The sequence below is a fragment of the Pelobates fuscus genome, chromosome 7 (assembly GCF_036172605.1).
Source record: "Pelobates fuscus isolate aPelFus1 chromosome 7, aPelFus1.pri, whole genome shotgun sequence".
Classification (NCBI taxonomy): Eukaryota; Metazoa; Chordata; class Amphibia; order Anura; family Pelobatidae; genus Pelobates; species Pelobates fuscus.
In genome coordinates this window covers 27,297,174-27,314,783 of record NC_086323.1, presented here as the reverse complement: position 1 = coordinate 27,314,783, position 17,610 = coordinate 27,297,174, and the positions used below count along the sequence as shown (strand labels likewise).

At 36.6% G+C, this 17,610-nt stretch overlaps 2 protein-coding genes across 2 annotated transcripts in view; one reads left to right on the top strand and one right to left on the bottom strand.

Annotated features, from left to right (window-relative positions):
* Nucleotides 1–4,015: 4,015 nt before the first annotated feature.
* PRPF38A (pre-mRNA processing factor 38A) lies at nt 4,016–11,915 on the bottom strand. The gene is made up of 10 exons (XM_063427199.1): nt 11,676–11,915; nt 8,542–8,701; nt 8,280–8,401; nt 8,009–8,094; nt 7,118–7,228; nt 6,567–6,676; nt 5,862–5,888; nt 4,762–4,862; nt 4,606–4,654; nt 4,016–4,200 (listed from the first exon to the last, which is right to left on the bottom strand). Exons 1-10 carry the CDS (start codon nt 11,803–11,805, stop codon nt 4,158–4,160), a joined length of 939 nt encoding a protein of 312 aa, XP_063283269.1. The 5' UTR covers nt 11,806–11,915; the 3' UTR covers nt 4,016–4,157.
* Nucleotides 11,916–12,187: 272 nt separating this feature from the next.
* Nucleotides 12,188–17,610, top strand: part of ORC1 (origin recognition complex subunit 1) — a 31,536-nt gene continuing 26,113 nt past the window's right edge. The window contains exons 1-6 of the mRNA XM_063427198.1: nt 12,188–12,266; nt 14,654–14,756; nt 15,020–15,144; nt 15,229–15,404; nt 16,366–16,741; nt 16,964–17,234. Coding sequence (XP_063283268.1) covers nt 14,659–14,756; nt 15,020–15,144; nt 15,229–15,404; nt 16,366–16,741; nt 16,964–17,234 — 1,046 coding nt within the window. The 5' untranslated portion in view covers nt 12,188–12,266; nt 14,654–14,658. The remainder of the gene's footprint in view (nt 12,267–14,653; nt 14,757–15,019; nt 15,145–15,228; nt 15,405–16,365; nt 16,742–16,963; nt 17,235–17,610) is intronic.

The following is a 17,610-nucleotide window of genomic DNA, read 5'->3' as shown; positions in this document are numbered from 1 at the left end:
CAGTTTCTCCGCTCTGCCCATGACCACCTCTTGTCCGTTGTTCGCACCCATACAGCCAACTCACGTTTGCATTACTTCTCACGTGAATAGAATAGCCTGCCTACCGCCATCAGACTCTCCCTTAGTCTTCAATCAATTAAGAAGTGCCTTAAATCCCATCTCTTTAGGAAAGCTTATAGCCTCCCAGAGTAACCTCTACCTCACATACCTGTCTCTTGCTCTCTCCTAAAGGGCAGCACTCTACTCTCTCCTCCAGCTCTGCTTCACTCACACCTTATTTGATTGCAAATTCCTGTCCTATTGTGTTTTATACCCCACCTGCTATAGACTGTAAGCTTGTTGGGCCCTCTTCAACCTATCGTTCCTGTCTTGTATTTGTCTTATTTATAGTTAAATCCCCCCTCTCATAATATTGTAAAACGCTACGGAATCTGTTGGCGCTATATAAATGGCAAAAATAATAATAATAACGTAGAGAAATGCAAAGTTATGCACTTCGGGGTTAAGAATGCACAATCAATTTACACCATAAATGGTAGTGAACTAGGGATAACCACATCCGAGAAGGATTTGGGAATTATTATAGACAACAAATTAGGCAGCAATATGCAATGTCAATCTGCAGTTGCTAAGGCCAGTAAGGTTTTGTAATGTATAAATAGGGGCATAAATTCTCAGGATGGAAATATAATTTTGCCTCTTTATAAATCATTGGTAAAACCACACCTTGAATATGCTGTGCATATGGGCACCTGTTCTAAAGAAGGATATCATGGCACTAGAAAAAGTGCAGAGATGAGCTACAAAATTGATAAAAAGGAATGGAGCATTTTAGTTACGAAGAAAGGTTACAAAATTTAAATCTCTTTAGTTTGGAAAAATGGCACCTCAGAGGGGATCAAATATATTCAGGGCCAGTACAAACCATTATCTGGAAATATATTCATAGACAGGGCTATACATAGGACACAATGTCACACATTTAGGCTGGAAGAAAGGAGATTTCATCTAAGGCAAAGAAAAGTGTTTTTTACAGTAAGAGCAATAAGGATAAGGAATTATCTGCCTGAAGAGGTGGTTTTGTCAGAGTCTATACAGATGTTTAAACTGCAATTGGATAAATACTTGCAAAAACACAACATACAGTGATATCATTTCTAATTAGTGGGGTAATAGCTGCTTGATCCAAGGAGACATCTGACTGCTATTTTAGGGTCAAGAATGAATTTCCTAGTTTGTTGCAAATTTGGAAGCGCTTCAGATTAGGTTTTTTGCCTTCTTTTGGATCAACAGCATAAACAAATGTGAGGAAGGCTGAACTTGATGGACGCAAGTCTCTTTTCAGCTATGTAACCAAGTTCTACTGAAAGATACCGATAACTGAACTTTTATATTTTCTTCCTTGAGCTAGATCGTAAGGATTGAGGCAATGATCAAAGCTCTGTACAAAAACAAAATCTTGAATTTGAGCTATAGGTCTGTTCAAGCATAATTTTGCGCTTTCATATTAAGTGCACCCAAAGTTACACTTTCAAAGAGCTTTCTCATTTCAGTTTTAACACATTGAAATTTGCTAGATTGGTTTGCTGGGCCTCTTACCTTTGAAGGAAAGGCAGTATTTACATTAAAGACTAGGAATACCTCCAGTGACCACCACTCAGATGCATCTCCGATCTCCCTCCTTGACAGTCTCAGCCAATCCAATGATTTCCCATGGGAAACAATTGGTGATTGGCTCACGGAATCACTTCTTAAGATGTCAGCCAAGCAGGCAGATCAGGGGCAGCAGCAGACTGGAGTAAATGTTAGATTTTTACTATATTTAGAGGGACAGATGGTGTTTTTAACAATATAGGATCAGGAATACATGTTTGTGTTACTGACCCTTTAGTGGACAACTGTCCCCTAAACAATATTCTTTTAGTATGATCCTTTCATCATGTATTGAAAGGAAATATTTTTTTTTTTGTTAAATGAAGTACCGTATTTTTCGCTCCATAAGACGCACCTAGTTTTTAGGGGAAGAAACCCAGAAAAAAATATTCTGAACAAACTGTGTTTGTGTTTCTTACTATGGGACAGTTTGTTCAGAATATTTTTTTCTCCCGTGTCCCCCCCTCCCCATAGTCTTCATCCCCCCCTCCTCATAGTCTTCATTCCCCCCTCCTCCCTCCCCATAGTCTTCATCCCCCCCCATAGTCTTCATTCCCCCCTCCTCCTCATAGTCTTCATCCCCCCCTCCCCATAGTCTTCATCCCCCCCCTCTCCCCCTAGTCTTCATCCCCCCTCTCTCCCCCTAGTCTTCATCCCCCCTCTCTCCCCCTAGTCTTCATCCCCCCTCCCTCCCCATAGTCTTCATTCCCCCCTCCCTCCCCATAGTCTTCATTCCCCCCTCCCTCCCCATAGTCTTCATCCCCCCCCTCTCTCCCCATAGTCTTCATCCCCCCCCCTCTCCCCATAGTCTTCATCCCCCCCCTCTCTCCCCATAGTCTTCATCCCCCCCCCTCTCTCCCCATAGTCTTCATCCCCCCCTCTCTCCCCATAGTCTTCATCCCCCCCCCTCTCTCCCCATAGTCTTCATCCCCCCCCCTCTCTCCCCATAGTCTTCATCCCCCCCCCTCTCTCCCCATAGTCTTCATCCCCCCCCTCTCTCCCCATAGTCTTCATCCCCCCCCCTCTCTCCCCATAGTCTTCATCCCCCCCCCTCTCTCCCCATAGTCTTCATCCCCCCCCCTCTCTCCCCATAGTCTTCATCCCCCCCCCTCTCTCCCCATAGTCTTCATCCCCCCCCCTCTCTCCCCATAGTCTTCTCTTCTCTCCCATACTGTCCCCCTCCCCTTGTCCCATAATTACTTACCTGTCTTGAAGCGTGGGCCGGCAGCACAGGGCGCACCGCGGTACTGGAACTTCAATTTCAGGTTCCGGTTTCCGGCGGGACTGAAAGCAAGTGTGCACACTGAGCTGAGTGCGCACTTCCTTTCAGTCCCGCCGGAAACCAGAACCTGGAATTGAGGTTCCAGTACCGCGGTGCGCCCTGTGCTGCGGGCCCACGCTTCAAGACAGGTAAGTAAAGCTTCATATTCGCTCCACTTTTGAGGGGGAAAAAAAGTGCGTCTTATGGAGCGAAAAATACGGTATATGTAAACAAACAAAATAAAACAAAACTACCTTTAGTATATGACCAGATACTCGGTGGTGTACCTAGGATATGGCAGGCATTATACATTCCCTAGGTGTTACTTGAAGGGTTCAGCTCTGTTCGGGCCACCCATGATTCAGCAGGGAGTTCAAAAGATCTTCCTGCACAGCTCTTTCAAAAACAGCCCTCAGCCCTTCAATTCCATGCTCTGTGAAGGTGTCAGAGTGACGGCACCGGGTTTCCCAGTGTGCACTCACTTCCTCCAACCCTCCCTCCCACCCACCCCCTATATGAGCTCAGTATGAGCTGAGCAACTTGACCCTGCCCTCCTAATCAGTAACATCTCTCTTATTTTTATGGGATTGAGTGACAATAGGTACTTCGAGGGCATCTACTAAGTAAGTTGCTTTGTGAAGAGGTTGTGGGGACAGTGTAAAACTTCAGAATGCTGCATAACTTCCCCCCCTTTGTTTATCAAAGCAGTTTTTAATGGGAAGAAAAAACAGCATGAATGAGGCCAAATTTGATCAAATACACTCAACTTGTGATGGTGGGCCAGTGCTTTGGGTATGTAACTGAAAGGTGAAATGCATATAGATGGGATTTAAAACAAACTTTAATGACAAGTGTACCCTAAGAAAAATCATGGACCACCTTGGAGTGTGACTATTTTCATTTGAGTGAACTTTAAATTGGTGCATGCAAAACCAGGATATCACATACCTTGTGTGAAGTACAGCTGCACAGATTTACATATACTATGTTTCAGTTGTACTTTCTAGAAAAGTGAAGGCATATTAGACTTACAAATATCAGGGACACATCAGCTCAGCACGGCACCTACCCCTTAGTACAGCAGTGACCAATTATGACAACGTATATACTGACCACCATCAGTGGTTTATGCATTTATTAAAAATCCAGCAGAAACCAGAACAAAAAACATGGACATGGGTTGCAAGTTTATTATATACAAAAAAAAAAAGCTATTAAACATAAAAATATTTGTTTTCTTCTTTTACTCGTTGCCTCTTCTACTTTTCTTATGACTTTTCTTTGACCTGAAACAAACAGGGAATTAAATATATGCATTGCAGACGCTAAACATTTGCATACTCTGTATAGCTTAATTTAATATGAAGCGGTCAGAGGAATGAAATGCTTCATTAACATGCTGCAAATAAGAACACTATCCAAGGGATATGACCAACCATGTGCTTACTCTTCCTCAAACAAACTGGTTTCTAGAGCACCCGAGATTGAGTAGGTTATTAGTTTAACTTTTGAGTCATGAAAACTAGATTATGGAATACAAAAAAAATCTTCATTTATTGTAATCCCTTAAGGACACATGACATGTGACATGTCATGATTCCCTTTTATTCCAGAAGTTTGGTCCTTAAGGGGTTAAAGAGCCGCAGTTTCAAAACAAAAAGTAAACCAAACAACTGCAAAACTAAACTTACCTTTCAGGTGACTTGGAATGGCTTCTATGTCTGTGACTTCGATGATGTCCTGTTAGGTGACAAACACAAATCATGACTTTCTAGTATTGCCGAGGGATGCAGCTGTTACATATTACCACCAAGAAACAATATGAGAAACAAAACATTTCCAAGTACCTGGAGATTTAGATTTGGATCGGTGGCGTCTCTCTCTGGACCTACTGCGGTGTCTCCTTGGACTTTTACTTCGGTGTCTTTCGCGCCGAGGAGGAGAAGGGCTGTCAGATGAGGGAGTTAAAATTCAGTTTAGTGAAACATTACTGAAAATGCTGAGTGCAACAAGCTTTCTAAGGTTCCTTTCAGATGTGGCTACCTCAGAATCAGAGTAAATCTTGTGGTAAGATGATTTAACAAGGCAATGTGCAGTGTAGCATATAGCACACATGTATATATCGATCTCTGGAGGCAACAACAAACAAATCTACATCCTATGAGAGGCATGCAGGTTCCGCAACTGCAGAAAAACACTTAAACGGACTTCTGGATCTCCTCCATAATGAGGAAAGATATTCCTTGATCCATAGGCAAGATTAAATTTAAAGTAAACCTTGTTAGGACACACAGAGTGAGGAAGTGAAGATCACCACTGGTGCATTTCGTGCCTCATCAGAACTGCAGAGACTAATACAAAAAAAAAAAAAATAATAAATGGTGATCTTCACTCCTTCCCTTGTGTGCTAACTACATGTTTACTTTAGATTCATCCTCACCTATGGATCAAGATGTTTCTAAATCTCATGATGGAGGAGATCCGGCAATCCATTTAAGTCCACTGTTGCTGCAACTGTTAATTCTCTCAAAAGGAAGTAAGAAAACCTGATCTGGAAATTAGTCAAATATGCCCCATAAACTCATCACAGTAATTCTGGAAGTTGCAATCATGTACTAAATATAAATGGGAAATGTCCGCTCAAATAATGTTTGGAGGGGACTATAATTAAATCATGAACATGCACAAGTGACATCATGTAGATAAGCACATTCACCAAGTCTTTAGAAATCAATAACCAGCCATTGGGTAAGAGTTCCCAAAACAAGTGAAAATTTAAGGGGGGGGGGGTAAGAATTGTGAGTTTGGGGAATTCACGGGAAATGCATGTTTTAATTTCATTTTGTGCTAACCCAACAAGATCAATGAAAACAGTTGTAAAGGAGAAGTAAATCTGTGTGAGGATCCTTTTAAGTTATTAGAATTTGTAACCATTACGTAAACCTACCTCCTCCTTTTAGGGGAGCGACTGCGTCTGTAATATAAACAAAAGCATGGAATTAACAGAGCTCCCGATACACTATAAAATCAACAGTCAACGATTAAACAAAGTGCACTTTATCAAATACTCCGTTACAAGGATATATATCTCCTGTGTTTACAGGAAACTGCCAGTTTTTTTTAATCAGAAAAAGTACAAATAACTGCAAAAGAATGACCCATATTATATGTTTTTAAAGAAGAGAGATTTCAGTGGGTATGTCTGCAGGATCAATAAAATGAGTGAAACTAAGCTGGGTAACTGAAGAAATGAAACAGAAGATCAGAATATGGAGAATGGCCAAAAACTCAGTAGCTTGCTCTTTGGTTAATCCTCAAGTCTCAAATAGGTTTTTGCTCATATGTGGCATTGTGAAGAGATCATTACTTCACTTGCAACCCCACACATTATCATCTGTGATTACTGTATCTCTAGTGCAGTGAGAACCGATATTTTGAATTTTGATTGCTCTTGGGTTGGCTTGCATAGGGCCTCGTCAGTAAGGTGTACAATCACTACCAATACATTCATTAAGAAACACTAACAAAAACTCACTATTTAGATTTCCCCCCTGTGAGAATAAAAAGGCGGTCAGCGCCTTTTCATACAGATGCATAGCGTGGAGAAGCTGTACTAATAAATCCGCACATTCTGCTGGCCAGTTTTTCTTACCTCCTAGGTGAGCGACTGCGGCTTCTTCTGTAGCGTGGAGAAGGTGATCTACGTGGCCGGTCCACGTCTCTGTAGCTTCTTCTGTGATGCTCTGGAGAAGGTTCTCTCCCCTACGGAGGAAAAAATAAAGGTCAGTGTAAGTGGTAAACTAAATTACCTTATGTGTACGTTTTGGGTATATTTTACTGATACAAAAAAAGAAAAACTAAGGTTCTCGGCCCTTTTCCACCAGCACATTTGATTGACCGTCGGACGTGAGCACCTACTTAACCCAACTGAAGTTCATGCTGTTTTTTTTTTCTGGCAGCGACTTCATAGTGCAATGACGTTACCAAGCAAAGCACTGATCTTCAGTCGCATGTACCAGAGCAAATGGTCAAGTGATTGGCATTTTACAGGTTGAGAATAGCTAGGGGCCCAAGAGCGTTTCTTTAAAGCTCAAAATATCCATTTATTGTACCATCGTGCATGGTGGTAAAACCATGTGAAACTTAGACCACTTACTCTTTAATCAAAAAAAAAAAAATCCTAGTTTTGTTTTTCACACACACCTTATCATCATCTTCTTCTTCATCATCACTGGACTCCACATCATCCATGTCTTCCTCCAATGCACTCACCCGCGGATCAAGCTGTTCAGTCTCCTCCAGAACATAACGTTTCTAGAGAGCATAATAACCAGATAAACCATATCAGTAGTAAGATGTCAAACAGAAGCACTAAACATGTAACATTTTTCTGTAGTATTTTTGAGCTTTCTGTACATGGTGCATTGGAATAACCCTGTGAGGTATACTAAGAAGCATTGTAAAAATAGATTAATGTGACCTACTACATTTTGCATTCTCAATATGCTGAAAAGACAGCATACATAACAGCAGTGTCAATTAATCAAATCTTTCAAGAGGGAAAAAAAAATCTTACACTAAGTGCATATCAAATTAATTAAGTGTTATGCAAATGCAAAGTGTACTATTTGCAATGGAGTGATATACAAATGCAAAGTGCACTATTTGCAATGGAGTGATATACAAATGCAAAGTGCACTATTTACAATAAAGTGCATCAACCAAGACTGTGCAATATATCTTGCAGGGCAAACCAACTTGTGTAACATTTGTCACAACTGTGCACAATAGATAAGAACACTTACAGCACATTTACCTTTAATTTATTTGATACACACTTTGTTAATTCTTTTGAAGGCACAGCGTACTTTTTTTTATTTTTAGTGTTTGGTTTTAGTAGGGAGATTGTTTTGTGTTTGTTTTTAGTAGCGAGATTCGCTTTATAAGGTGCTCCTGCATTGATTTACTTTGCATGCTTAATTAATTTAAAAATATCATAGCACCTCAATCACTTTGTTTTTGTATTTATGAAAAATAAATAAATAAACCTGTTTGAATGCGAAGAAAAAAATTATACAAAAAAAAACAACGTACCTGTAATCGTGGTAATATGATATCACATACACGTTCACTGTGCAGGAGCTCGTCGATGAATTCATCGACATGCATTAGTTCGAAGTCTGCCAAAGAACACAATATTTGTACATTATAAAAAACATTTCAACACAAATCTACATAAGTTCATTATTCTAAGTTACAGATTGCAAACTATGTGCTTTTCATTCTACATACTATATCAGATTTTTGAATCTTAATGAAACACGTGAGCTACATGCACAGATACTAGTATCAACTTGTACTTTACCTCCATCCCGGTTTTGTGTTTTGACTTTACGATAGTCGTTATACAATGGCTCTAAATATTTGTAGCAGTCACTAGCAGTGCCGGTCAGGCGCATATACAGAGCTCCCAATGCACGTACATACCTAGTAAGGAGTTAAAAAAATAAAAAAGGAATTGGAAATCATTAAAAAGCAGAAAACATTCTACAGCAATACTTATTCTGAGGCGTACAAAATTTCTTATTACTCTGAAGCTCCGGCTAGAAACAGGATCAAGGACTCACTTGAAATCTTCATTCTTTATAAACTCCACAATAATGTCTTTTTCTGGCTGGATTTGGAGCATCTTCAGGGTCAGACACAGGAAAGGAGTTGGCTTGATGTTTCCTCCAAAAACCCCTCCGACAAATTTCAGCTCCATTGCTTTATCTACCACCAGCTCAGCTGACAAAAGAAGCAAATTTTAGTTCCATGTCTTAATAATATCAGATCACTAGCAACAGAACAAGTACTATTTCTATATAATGGACCTTGCTGATTGATTCTGACTTTCAATTTAAGTTTTGTCGTTTCCTCTAGACCTGCAGCATTCTGTCCTTGGTGTCAAGTGAAAAATTGGTTTTCAAGCCTTTAATATAGGTCTCTCTGGCTCCCTTCAGGTATGATAGACGCAACCGAAAGACATCCGTTCCCAGGCATTCCTAGCTTATTCCACATGCTAGATCTAAATTTTAGCTAAAATATGTATCTCATCTTTATTATCATCATCAACAAATCTTTGAAAACTCACTTCTTCAGGAAAGCATATCAATTAAACTGTTAGCGGGTTTTCACCCCCTTCCCCCCAATAATGAGTATTATAATAATAATATTAATAATAGAGTGATAATAATGCCAGGCTGTATAATAATAATATTAATAATAGAGTGATAATAATGCCAGGCTGTATAATAATAATATTAATAATAATGCCAGGCTGTATAATATTAATGATAGAGTGATAATAATGCCAGGCTGTATAATATTAATGATAGAGTGATAATAATGCCAGGCTGTATAATATTAATGATAGAGTGATTATAATGCCAGGCTGTATAATAGTGATAATAATGCCAGGCTGTATAATAATAATAATGATAGAGTGATAATAATGCCAGGCTGTATAATATTAATGATAGAGTGATTATAATGCCAGGCTGTATAATAGTGATAATAATGCCAGGCTGTATAATAATAATAATGATAGAGTGATTATAATGCCAGGCTGTATAATAGTGATAATAATGCCAGGCTGTATAATAATAATAATGATAAGAGTGATAATAATGCCAGACTGTATAATAATAATGATAGAGTGATAATAATGCCAGGCTGTATAATAATAATAATGATAGAGTGATTATAATGCCAGGCTGTATAATATTAATGAAAGATGGATAATAATGCCAGGCTGTATAATAATAATATTAATGATAGAGTGATTATAATAATAATAATAATGATAGAGTGATTATAATAATAATATTAAAGATAGAGTGATTATAATTCCAGGCTGTATAATATTAATGATAGAGTGATTATAATAATAATAATATTAATAATAGAGTGATAATAATGTCAGGCTGTATAATAATAATAATAATATTAATAATAGAGTGATTATAATGCCAAGCTGTATAATATTAATGATAGAGTGATAATAATGTCAGGCTGTATAATATTAATGATAGAGTGATAATAATGTCAGGCTGTATAATATTAATGATAGAGTGATAATAATGCCAGGCTGTATAATAATATTAACGATAGAGTGATTATAATGCCAGGCTGTATAATAGTGATAATAATGCCAGGCTGTATAATAATAATAATGATAGAGTGATTATAATGCCAGGCTGTATAATATTAATGATAGAGTGATTATAATGCCAGGCTGTATAATATTAATGATAGAGTGATAATAATGCCAGGCTGTATAATATTAATGATAGAGTGATTATAATGCCAGGCTGTATAATATTAATGATAGAGTGATAATAATGCCCGGCTGTATAATATTAATGATAGAGTGATTATAATAATAATATTAATGATAGAGTGATTATAATAATAATAATAATAATAATGATAGAGTGATAATAATAATAAAGTGATGATAATAATAATAATAATAATGATAGAGTGATAATAATAATAAAGTGATGATAATAATAATAATAATGATAATAATAATAATAATGATAGAGTGATAATAATAATAAAGTGATGATAATAATAATAATAATGATAGAGTGATGATAATAATAATAATAATGATAGAGTGATAATAATAATAATAATGATAGAGTGATAATAATAATAATAATGATAGAGTGATAATAATAATAATGATAGAGTGATAATAATAATAATAATGATAGAGTGATAATAATAATAATAATAATGATAGAGTGATGATAATAATAATAATAATGATAGAGTGATAATAATAATAATGATAGAGTGATAATAATAATAATAATGATAGAGTGATAATAATAATAATAATGATAGAGTGATAATAATAATAATGATAGAGTGATAATAATAATAATAATAATGATAGAGTGATAATAATAATAATAATGATAGAGTGATGATAATAATAATAATGATAGAGTGATAATAATAATAATGATAGAGTGATAATAATAATAATGATAGAGTGATAATAATAATAATAATAGAGTGATAATAATAATAATAATAAAGATAGAGTGATAATAATAATAATAAAGATAGAGTGATAATAATAATAATAATAATAATGATAGAGTGATAATAATGATAGAGTGATAATAATAATAATAATAATAATGATAGAGTGATAATAATAATGATAGAGTGATAATAAAAATGATAGAGATAATACTAATGCTAGAGTGATAATAATAATAATAATAAAAATGATAGTGATAATAATAATAAATAGAGTGATTATAATAATAATATTATATAGAGTGATTATAATAATAATAATATTATATAGAGTGATTACAATAATAATAATATTATATAGAGTGATTACAATAATAATAATATTATATAGAGTGATTACAATAATAATAATATTATATAGAGTGATTACAATAATATATATATATATAGAGTGATTATTATAAATTATAATAATAATAATGATGATGATAGAGTGATTATAATATATAGAGTGATAATAATAATAATGTAGAGAGTGATTATAATAATGATGATAATGATAGAGTGATTATAATAATATTAATGATAGAGTGATTATAATAATATTAATGATAGAGTGATTATAATAATATTAATGATAGAGTGATTATAATAATAATAATAATATATATATATATATATATAGAGAGTGATAACAATGGCCGGCCCGGCTGCCTCTCACCGGTGAGCCCGAAGCACTCCTCCTTCCAGTATTTGGACTCATAGATCCGAGTGCGGATGATTTTCTCCACCAGATACTGCGGGTTGGTGCCGTGAACGCTGTGCGCGTCTTTCACCGTCCGGTTCGCCATCTTACCAGAAACCCTCCTCCTCCGGTGCGGCTCACAACTTCATCAAGCGGGGCAAGGCCGCGAGCCAACAGGCACTTCCGGCGCGGCTTCCCTACGTCATCAAACAGATGCCAGAACAGCGGCTCTCTGTCGACAACTTCCGGTGCGGCTCTCACACGTCATCCATCTGAGCCGCTGTGAGCGCCACCGCTGAGCCGCAGCTTCTCTGTAGCCACTTCCGCCTCGGGTTGATGACGTCAGCTTAGCTTTACCCTGCTGGCGGGAAATCCTTGCAGTGTGAGCAGTCTGACTGAGCGAGGGGCGGGGAGAGCGAGACAGCCGGGAGAGAGCGAGACAGCCGGGAGAGAGCGAGACAGCCGGGAGAGAGCGAGACAGCCGGGAGAGAGCGAGACAGCCGGGAGAGAGCGAGACAGCCGGGAGAGAGAGCAGGACTTAGTCTGATCACCGGTCACCATCTCACTGTAAGTACTGAGGGAACTGAACTATTTGTCACCTTCATATTATGTAAAGTTATTCCGGCCGGCATTCTGTTTTCCCGCTACTCATTGATGACAGTCCCAGAGGGAACCGAAACGTCAACTTTATTTACTTTTTAATAGAATAGTTGTAATAAACTGAATATTACATTTAAAGACCCAGAGAGTGCTGATATGTGTAAATAGAAATAGCTTGCACTTACGGTCTTTAAATTAAAATTCCCTGCTTTATGGAAAAAAACAAGTTACAGGTCAACGTTTCAGGACTTTCCTCAGGATCATAAAATAAATAAATCTAATATTAGTAAGGATATATTTGTTAATATGATAATAGTTGTGCACTTTATCCCCTTAAGGACCAAACATTCTGGAATAAAAGGGAATCCTGACATGTCATGTGTCCTTAAGGGGTTAAACATATGGTGTGCTCTAAATGATTCAGATCGTCATTGACTGTGTTTGGGTAACCTTGTATTTCCCTATACCGTAATTACTCTATATCATTGGTGGCCCACTAACAATCCAGGATTTATGTATTTCTCTGTTTTATTCCAATGGAGATACTGACCAAACCAGGCCTGTTGGTGTGTCCTAAAGGCTGATTTGAGAACCACTGCTCTACATGATAAGCTATTCCTCGTTATAGTGCTTTATAGAAAAACTATGCAGACATAGAAGTAACTCATTTTACTGATGATTTTGAATATTGGAAATCAAGGTTTAGTAGGTGAGGCATTTGGTTGTTCCATAGGGGGATAAACCGTGTCAGAAAAGTAATGTATTTTTAGATAAAACTGATGAGTTAAAACGTCAGGATTAGTCACTAAACTCCAATTTTTGTTTATTTAAATCTGAATGGAAACAGAGGCAAAAGTAGCTGATCATGAATCTTACCTATAGTGTTTTTTACACTATAACTACTAATAAATAATTAAAAGATTTAAATGCCCGTGTACCTAGACTGATGAGGGCCAGGGCATTAGGGATTTGTAAAAGTGAGGAAAATGTTTTCAAGTGTAGTAGATACCATGGAAACAAATGGAATGTGTCTGATGATTTAGAACTCCAGGCCAAATTTGTTCGATGATTATTTTTTTCCCCAGGAAGAATACACTGTTTGTTTGTGTCTCTTGTTTTCAAAATGTTACACATTTAAACAGAAAATAAGCAAGTGAGTAGTATACCAGTGATTGCAGTTAAATTTTTATTATACATACAAAGATTAAGGTATTTTAAGAGACTGGTGATAAGTAAGCTTAATGTGGTGCTCACTTCACTCTTTTGTGGATGCTAAATTCTTTCTGAGTTACTATCAGTTCTTTAACCCCTTAAGGACCAAACTTCTGGAATAAAAGAGAATCATGACATGTCATGTGTCTTTAACCCCTTAAGGACCAAACTTCTGGAATAAAAGAGAATCATGACATGTCATGTGTCTTTAACCCCTTAAGGACCAAACTTCTGGAATAAAAGAGAATCATGACATGTCATGTGTCTTTAACCCCTTAAGGACCACACTTCTGGAATAAAAGAGAATCATGACATGTCATGTGTCTTTAAGGGGTTTAAGGTCTATCCAGTTATACATGCTAAGTGTCAGCACATTGACTTCTTGTCACTCTACAAAGAAGTATCACTGGCTATTTAAAAAATGGCTTCTCTGATTTCCAATCTGGAGTCAGTGTTTGCTTAACCATTCCAGTTAAAAAATTATAAAAGAGAAAATATTAAAATGCTAAAATCCTTTATTTCGGGTGCATATAACAAAACATAGGTCATTTTGGTTAAGTTTTTCAACAATGGTCACTTTTTCGCAAGATGAGATTTTACTTCCTAGCACGTCTATTTTAAATTTAGTTTTGCAAGCTTGTTGTCAGCTCATCACAGCTCGCCACATATCAGTGTTTAGTGAATGGGTATCTTTCTAGATTTTATCATTGTAGGCATTTTACATAACTTTACAAAATTCAAAACATTATGTTAACTCTTCACATACCATGGTTCTGGAAGAGCTATTGTCATAATAAAAGATAAAGGAATGGTTTATTTAAAGTACAATTTACATATTTTGTTTGCAACATAATAAACAAACCCATAGACCATAATTTTCATCATGAGACTTGTGTAGAGAGAAGCTTCTCTTTATTTCCTCTTCTTACTGTGTTTTGCATTGAGTGTATATTTCCATTAAATTTACACACCCAGGACTTTTTAAAATAAATCAGTCTTGAAGCTTTATTCAATTAAAACCTACTATTTTACTTTGGTTCCTTTGGGAGAACGTTTTATGTATTATTTATGCAATATTTATAGCGACCATGTTTTAAAATTATGGTGTGTTGTTTTTTTTTTCCTTCCTTCATTGCCTACAGAAACCATGACAAGGTATTACACGCGGATTAAACGTCGCCGACAGTACAGCTGGCTTGGAATACCACTTAACAAGGACAGAAAAGTACAGAACGTTCAATATGGGTAAATGCCTCCAAAGTAATATGTATATTTGCATTGTATATGAATATATCACAGAGTTCTACAACTGCTCTATCTATCATATTGTTGTTCCTGCAGTTTAGAATTAATTCACACAAATTTGAAGTCTAGCAAATAACCGTGATAGTAATATGTGATAGAAGAGTTTAGAGCAAAATCTATCACAAGCATTGCAGAGCGTCATGGCAATTAAGCCATCCTTTACTGTATGTTGCATGCTTAAATATTCTGCGATGTGTTTTTAGGGGACTTTCTATCAAGTCAGATGCTAGTGAGGAAGTCACTGTAACCCCAGGAGACTTTGTTCTAATAGAAGGTGATGATGAAGAAAGGCCTTTCGTAGCAAAACTTAAAGAACTCTATGATGATGGTAAGAAACGTTATTGAAGTACATTGCGTACTTTGTGTTATGTTATAGGCTAATGTCTAGTTTGTTTTTGTTCTTTCATTCTAGGTTCTACCAGTGGTTCGAATAAACATGCCACAGTACAGTGGTTTTTGCACTATGAAGAGGTTCCTTATAGGAAGAGGAAAATGCTTGGGAGAGAGCCTGATCCACGAGAAATCTTCCTCTATGATGTTGCTTGTGAGAATGACATTGATGCAGAAACTATTATTGGAACAGTTCAGGTAAATCACTCAGCAGTTTGGCTTAGCCCTGGTTTTCCCTTTTTTTACATTTTTTTTTTTTTCATATGCATTCTTTGAAAAATGATTTCCAGTACCAATCAAAAAAGTCGTTCACTGTTTGTCGTTTCTGATGTTTTAAGAAATCATGTTTAACAGTGATCATTGTTTATCCGCATTAGGGTAGAAGAAATTCAATTGCTTTTGTAAGAGGAAATAGTTTGTGCTTTTAACTTTATGGTTAAACTGAAGTATAATCGTTGGAGACGAGCATATTTGGGCCTCACAAAAAGACTTGAACAAAAGATTATTTCTTTAGTTGAGTAAAAGAAATAGTATTCACCTTTAAAATAAATTAGAAAAAATAATTCCATAAAAACCCCTTGAGGTTCCTTTTTTTTTTTGGTGGGCAAATACCCACATATTAAATCCTAAGCCTTTATATTTGCCCACTGCAGGAAGTCACCTGAACAGTAAGAAGCCTCAAATCTTTTGTGCTCTGGAGTCTGAAGTGTTGGATATGTTTAACACCGCGTTACAAGGGTTAAAGTGAAGGGAATGTAGCTGATAAAGAGATTTTAAACATCTCTGCACAACCCTGGTTCTGCTCCGAGCAGAGGTTTCTGGAAATTGTTAAGTTATTAGCTAATTACTTCATTTGCTGGGCTTCCTTATGACCTGTATAATTTTTATTTTACACTGCAGTTTGGGAGGGGGGGACAGTAAAGGAGATTTCAGTAAGTTAACTAATGGGAAGAAAGGCAATGAGTTTAAGTTGCAGAATGCTGCAAAATATTAATTTATTGTCCATGCAAAAGTTAATTAGACGAAATGTTATCAGATTTAAAAAGTTGTAGTTGTGCCTTTAATAACACAAAGGGCAAAAACATAAGCAGGTCACTGTGATTAAACATTCAAATCTAAAATACACAGATAAAACTCGACTTTTGACGTTTTATTTCAGGTTTCACAGCTGAAAGTGGAGGAACCATTTCCTACTCAGAAGAGCCCAGTACCTGTTCTCTTCTTTAAGTTGTCTTGGGATGGTAAAGCGTTCAGAGCCTTAACATCTAGCATATGCATGGGAGATGAAAAGCAAAATGGAATAAATGTACCCATATCTCTGAAATCCATGCCAATGCCACAGTTCTACCCTCTGGAGGGAGATGTTGCTGAGACACGTCAAATCACTCAAAGTTCCTCTAAGCCACAAAGAAATGAAACAGCAGTAGAGTCCGTGCATTCAGCCTCTAAGAGCTCTCATTCCAAGGACCGAAGGGCTCAACGAGCTTCCAGCACGTCCAGCACCCCTGGAGCCAGGAAAAAACTGCAACTCAACAGTAAGATATTACTCTATTTATGGTCTGAATAATGTAATAGAAAATTCATGGAGGAACGTGCAAAATTTTATTCCAGCAACAGAACAACCAAATCCAGAATTTATTGTTGCATGAGCAATGAAATGGAGGAACTTAGTCTTGTGTTTAAATTGGTCTATATCCAAATACACTAAAGAAAATGTAAATATATTTACGTAACTTGAAGGATGTTTTCATCTTCAGGTCCAACAAAGTCTTCAAATGCCAAGCCAATTCACCTGGACGTTTTGATTGATGACAATGAATTGAAGGTTCGTGAACCCACTGCTCCTAAGAGAAAGGTTGCATTCAGTGGACTGCCCGACTCCCCACCAAAAAGGGCCCTTTCCGAAGATACATCCAAGATTATTATACCATTAAAAACCAACCAGGAAGGACAAAAACTAAGCCTCAGTGTGAGACTTACACCACTAAAGCACGCATTAAATGAGGAACAAGGGGCTGATAAAGTTATGTAAGTATGAATATTACTGACTCCTTTATTTATTTAAACTTTGTACTTGTATTTTTTTCTTCGGATAATTTAAGATACTAGTTTATTAGAGGCGGCGTTTGCTTTTTATTATGTTTAATGTATTAATTAAGCTGAACTTTCCAGTCTTTTTTAGAAGGTTTTAGGGATTATCCTTTTATATCAAATAATTTGAATATGTTAAACAGTCTTATAAGGCTGTGGGTTTATAGATAGAAGCCGCGTGTGCCCTCTGCTGGTTTCTAAATACAATTTATTACCTTCTGTCATCTCTGTGTGCTGTCAAGTTTCATAATGTCCTAGATTTGGAATCTGTTTGAGAATAAAACAGTTTTTTTTTTTTTTTAAATGTTCTCTT

What these genes read in the sequence shown, in the direction of transcription:
- PRPF38A (XM_063427199.1), bottom strand. Translation starts at nt 11,805, where the DNA reads ATGGCGAACCGGACGGTGAAAGACGCGCACAGCGTTCACGGCACCAAC. An exon ending in AACACAAAACCGGGATGGAG is followed by an intron (nt 8,095 to 8,279) that starts GTAAAGTACAAG and finishes GTTCTTTGGCAG; the next exon opens with ACTTCGAACTAATGCATGTC. An exon ending in CGCTCCCCTAAAAGGAGGAG is followed by an intron (nt 4,863 to 5,861) that starts GTAGGTTTACGT and finishes CTCATCTGACAG; the next exon opens with CCCTTCTCCTCCTCGGCGCG.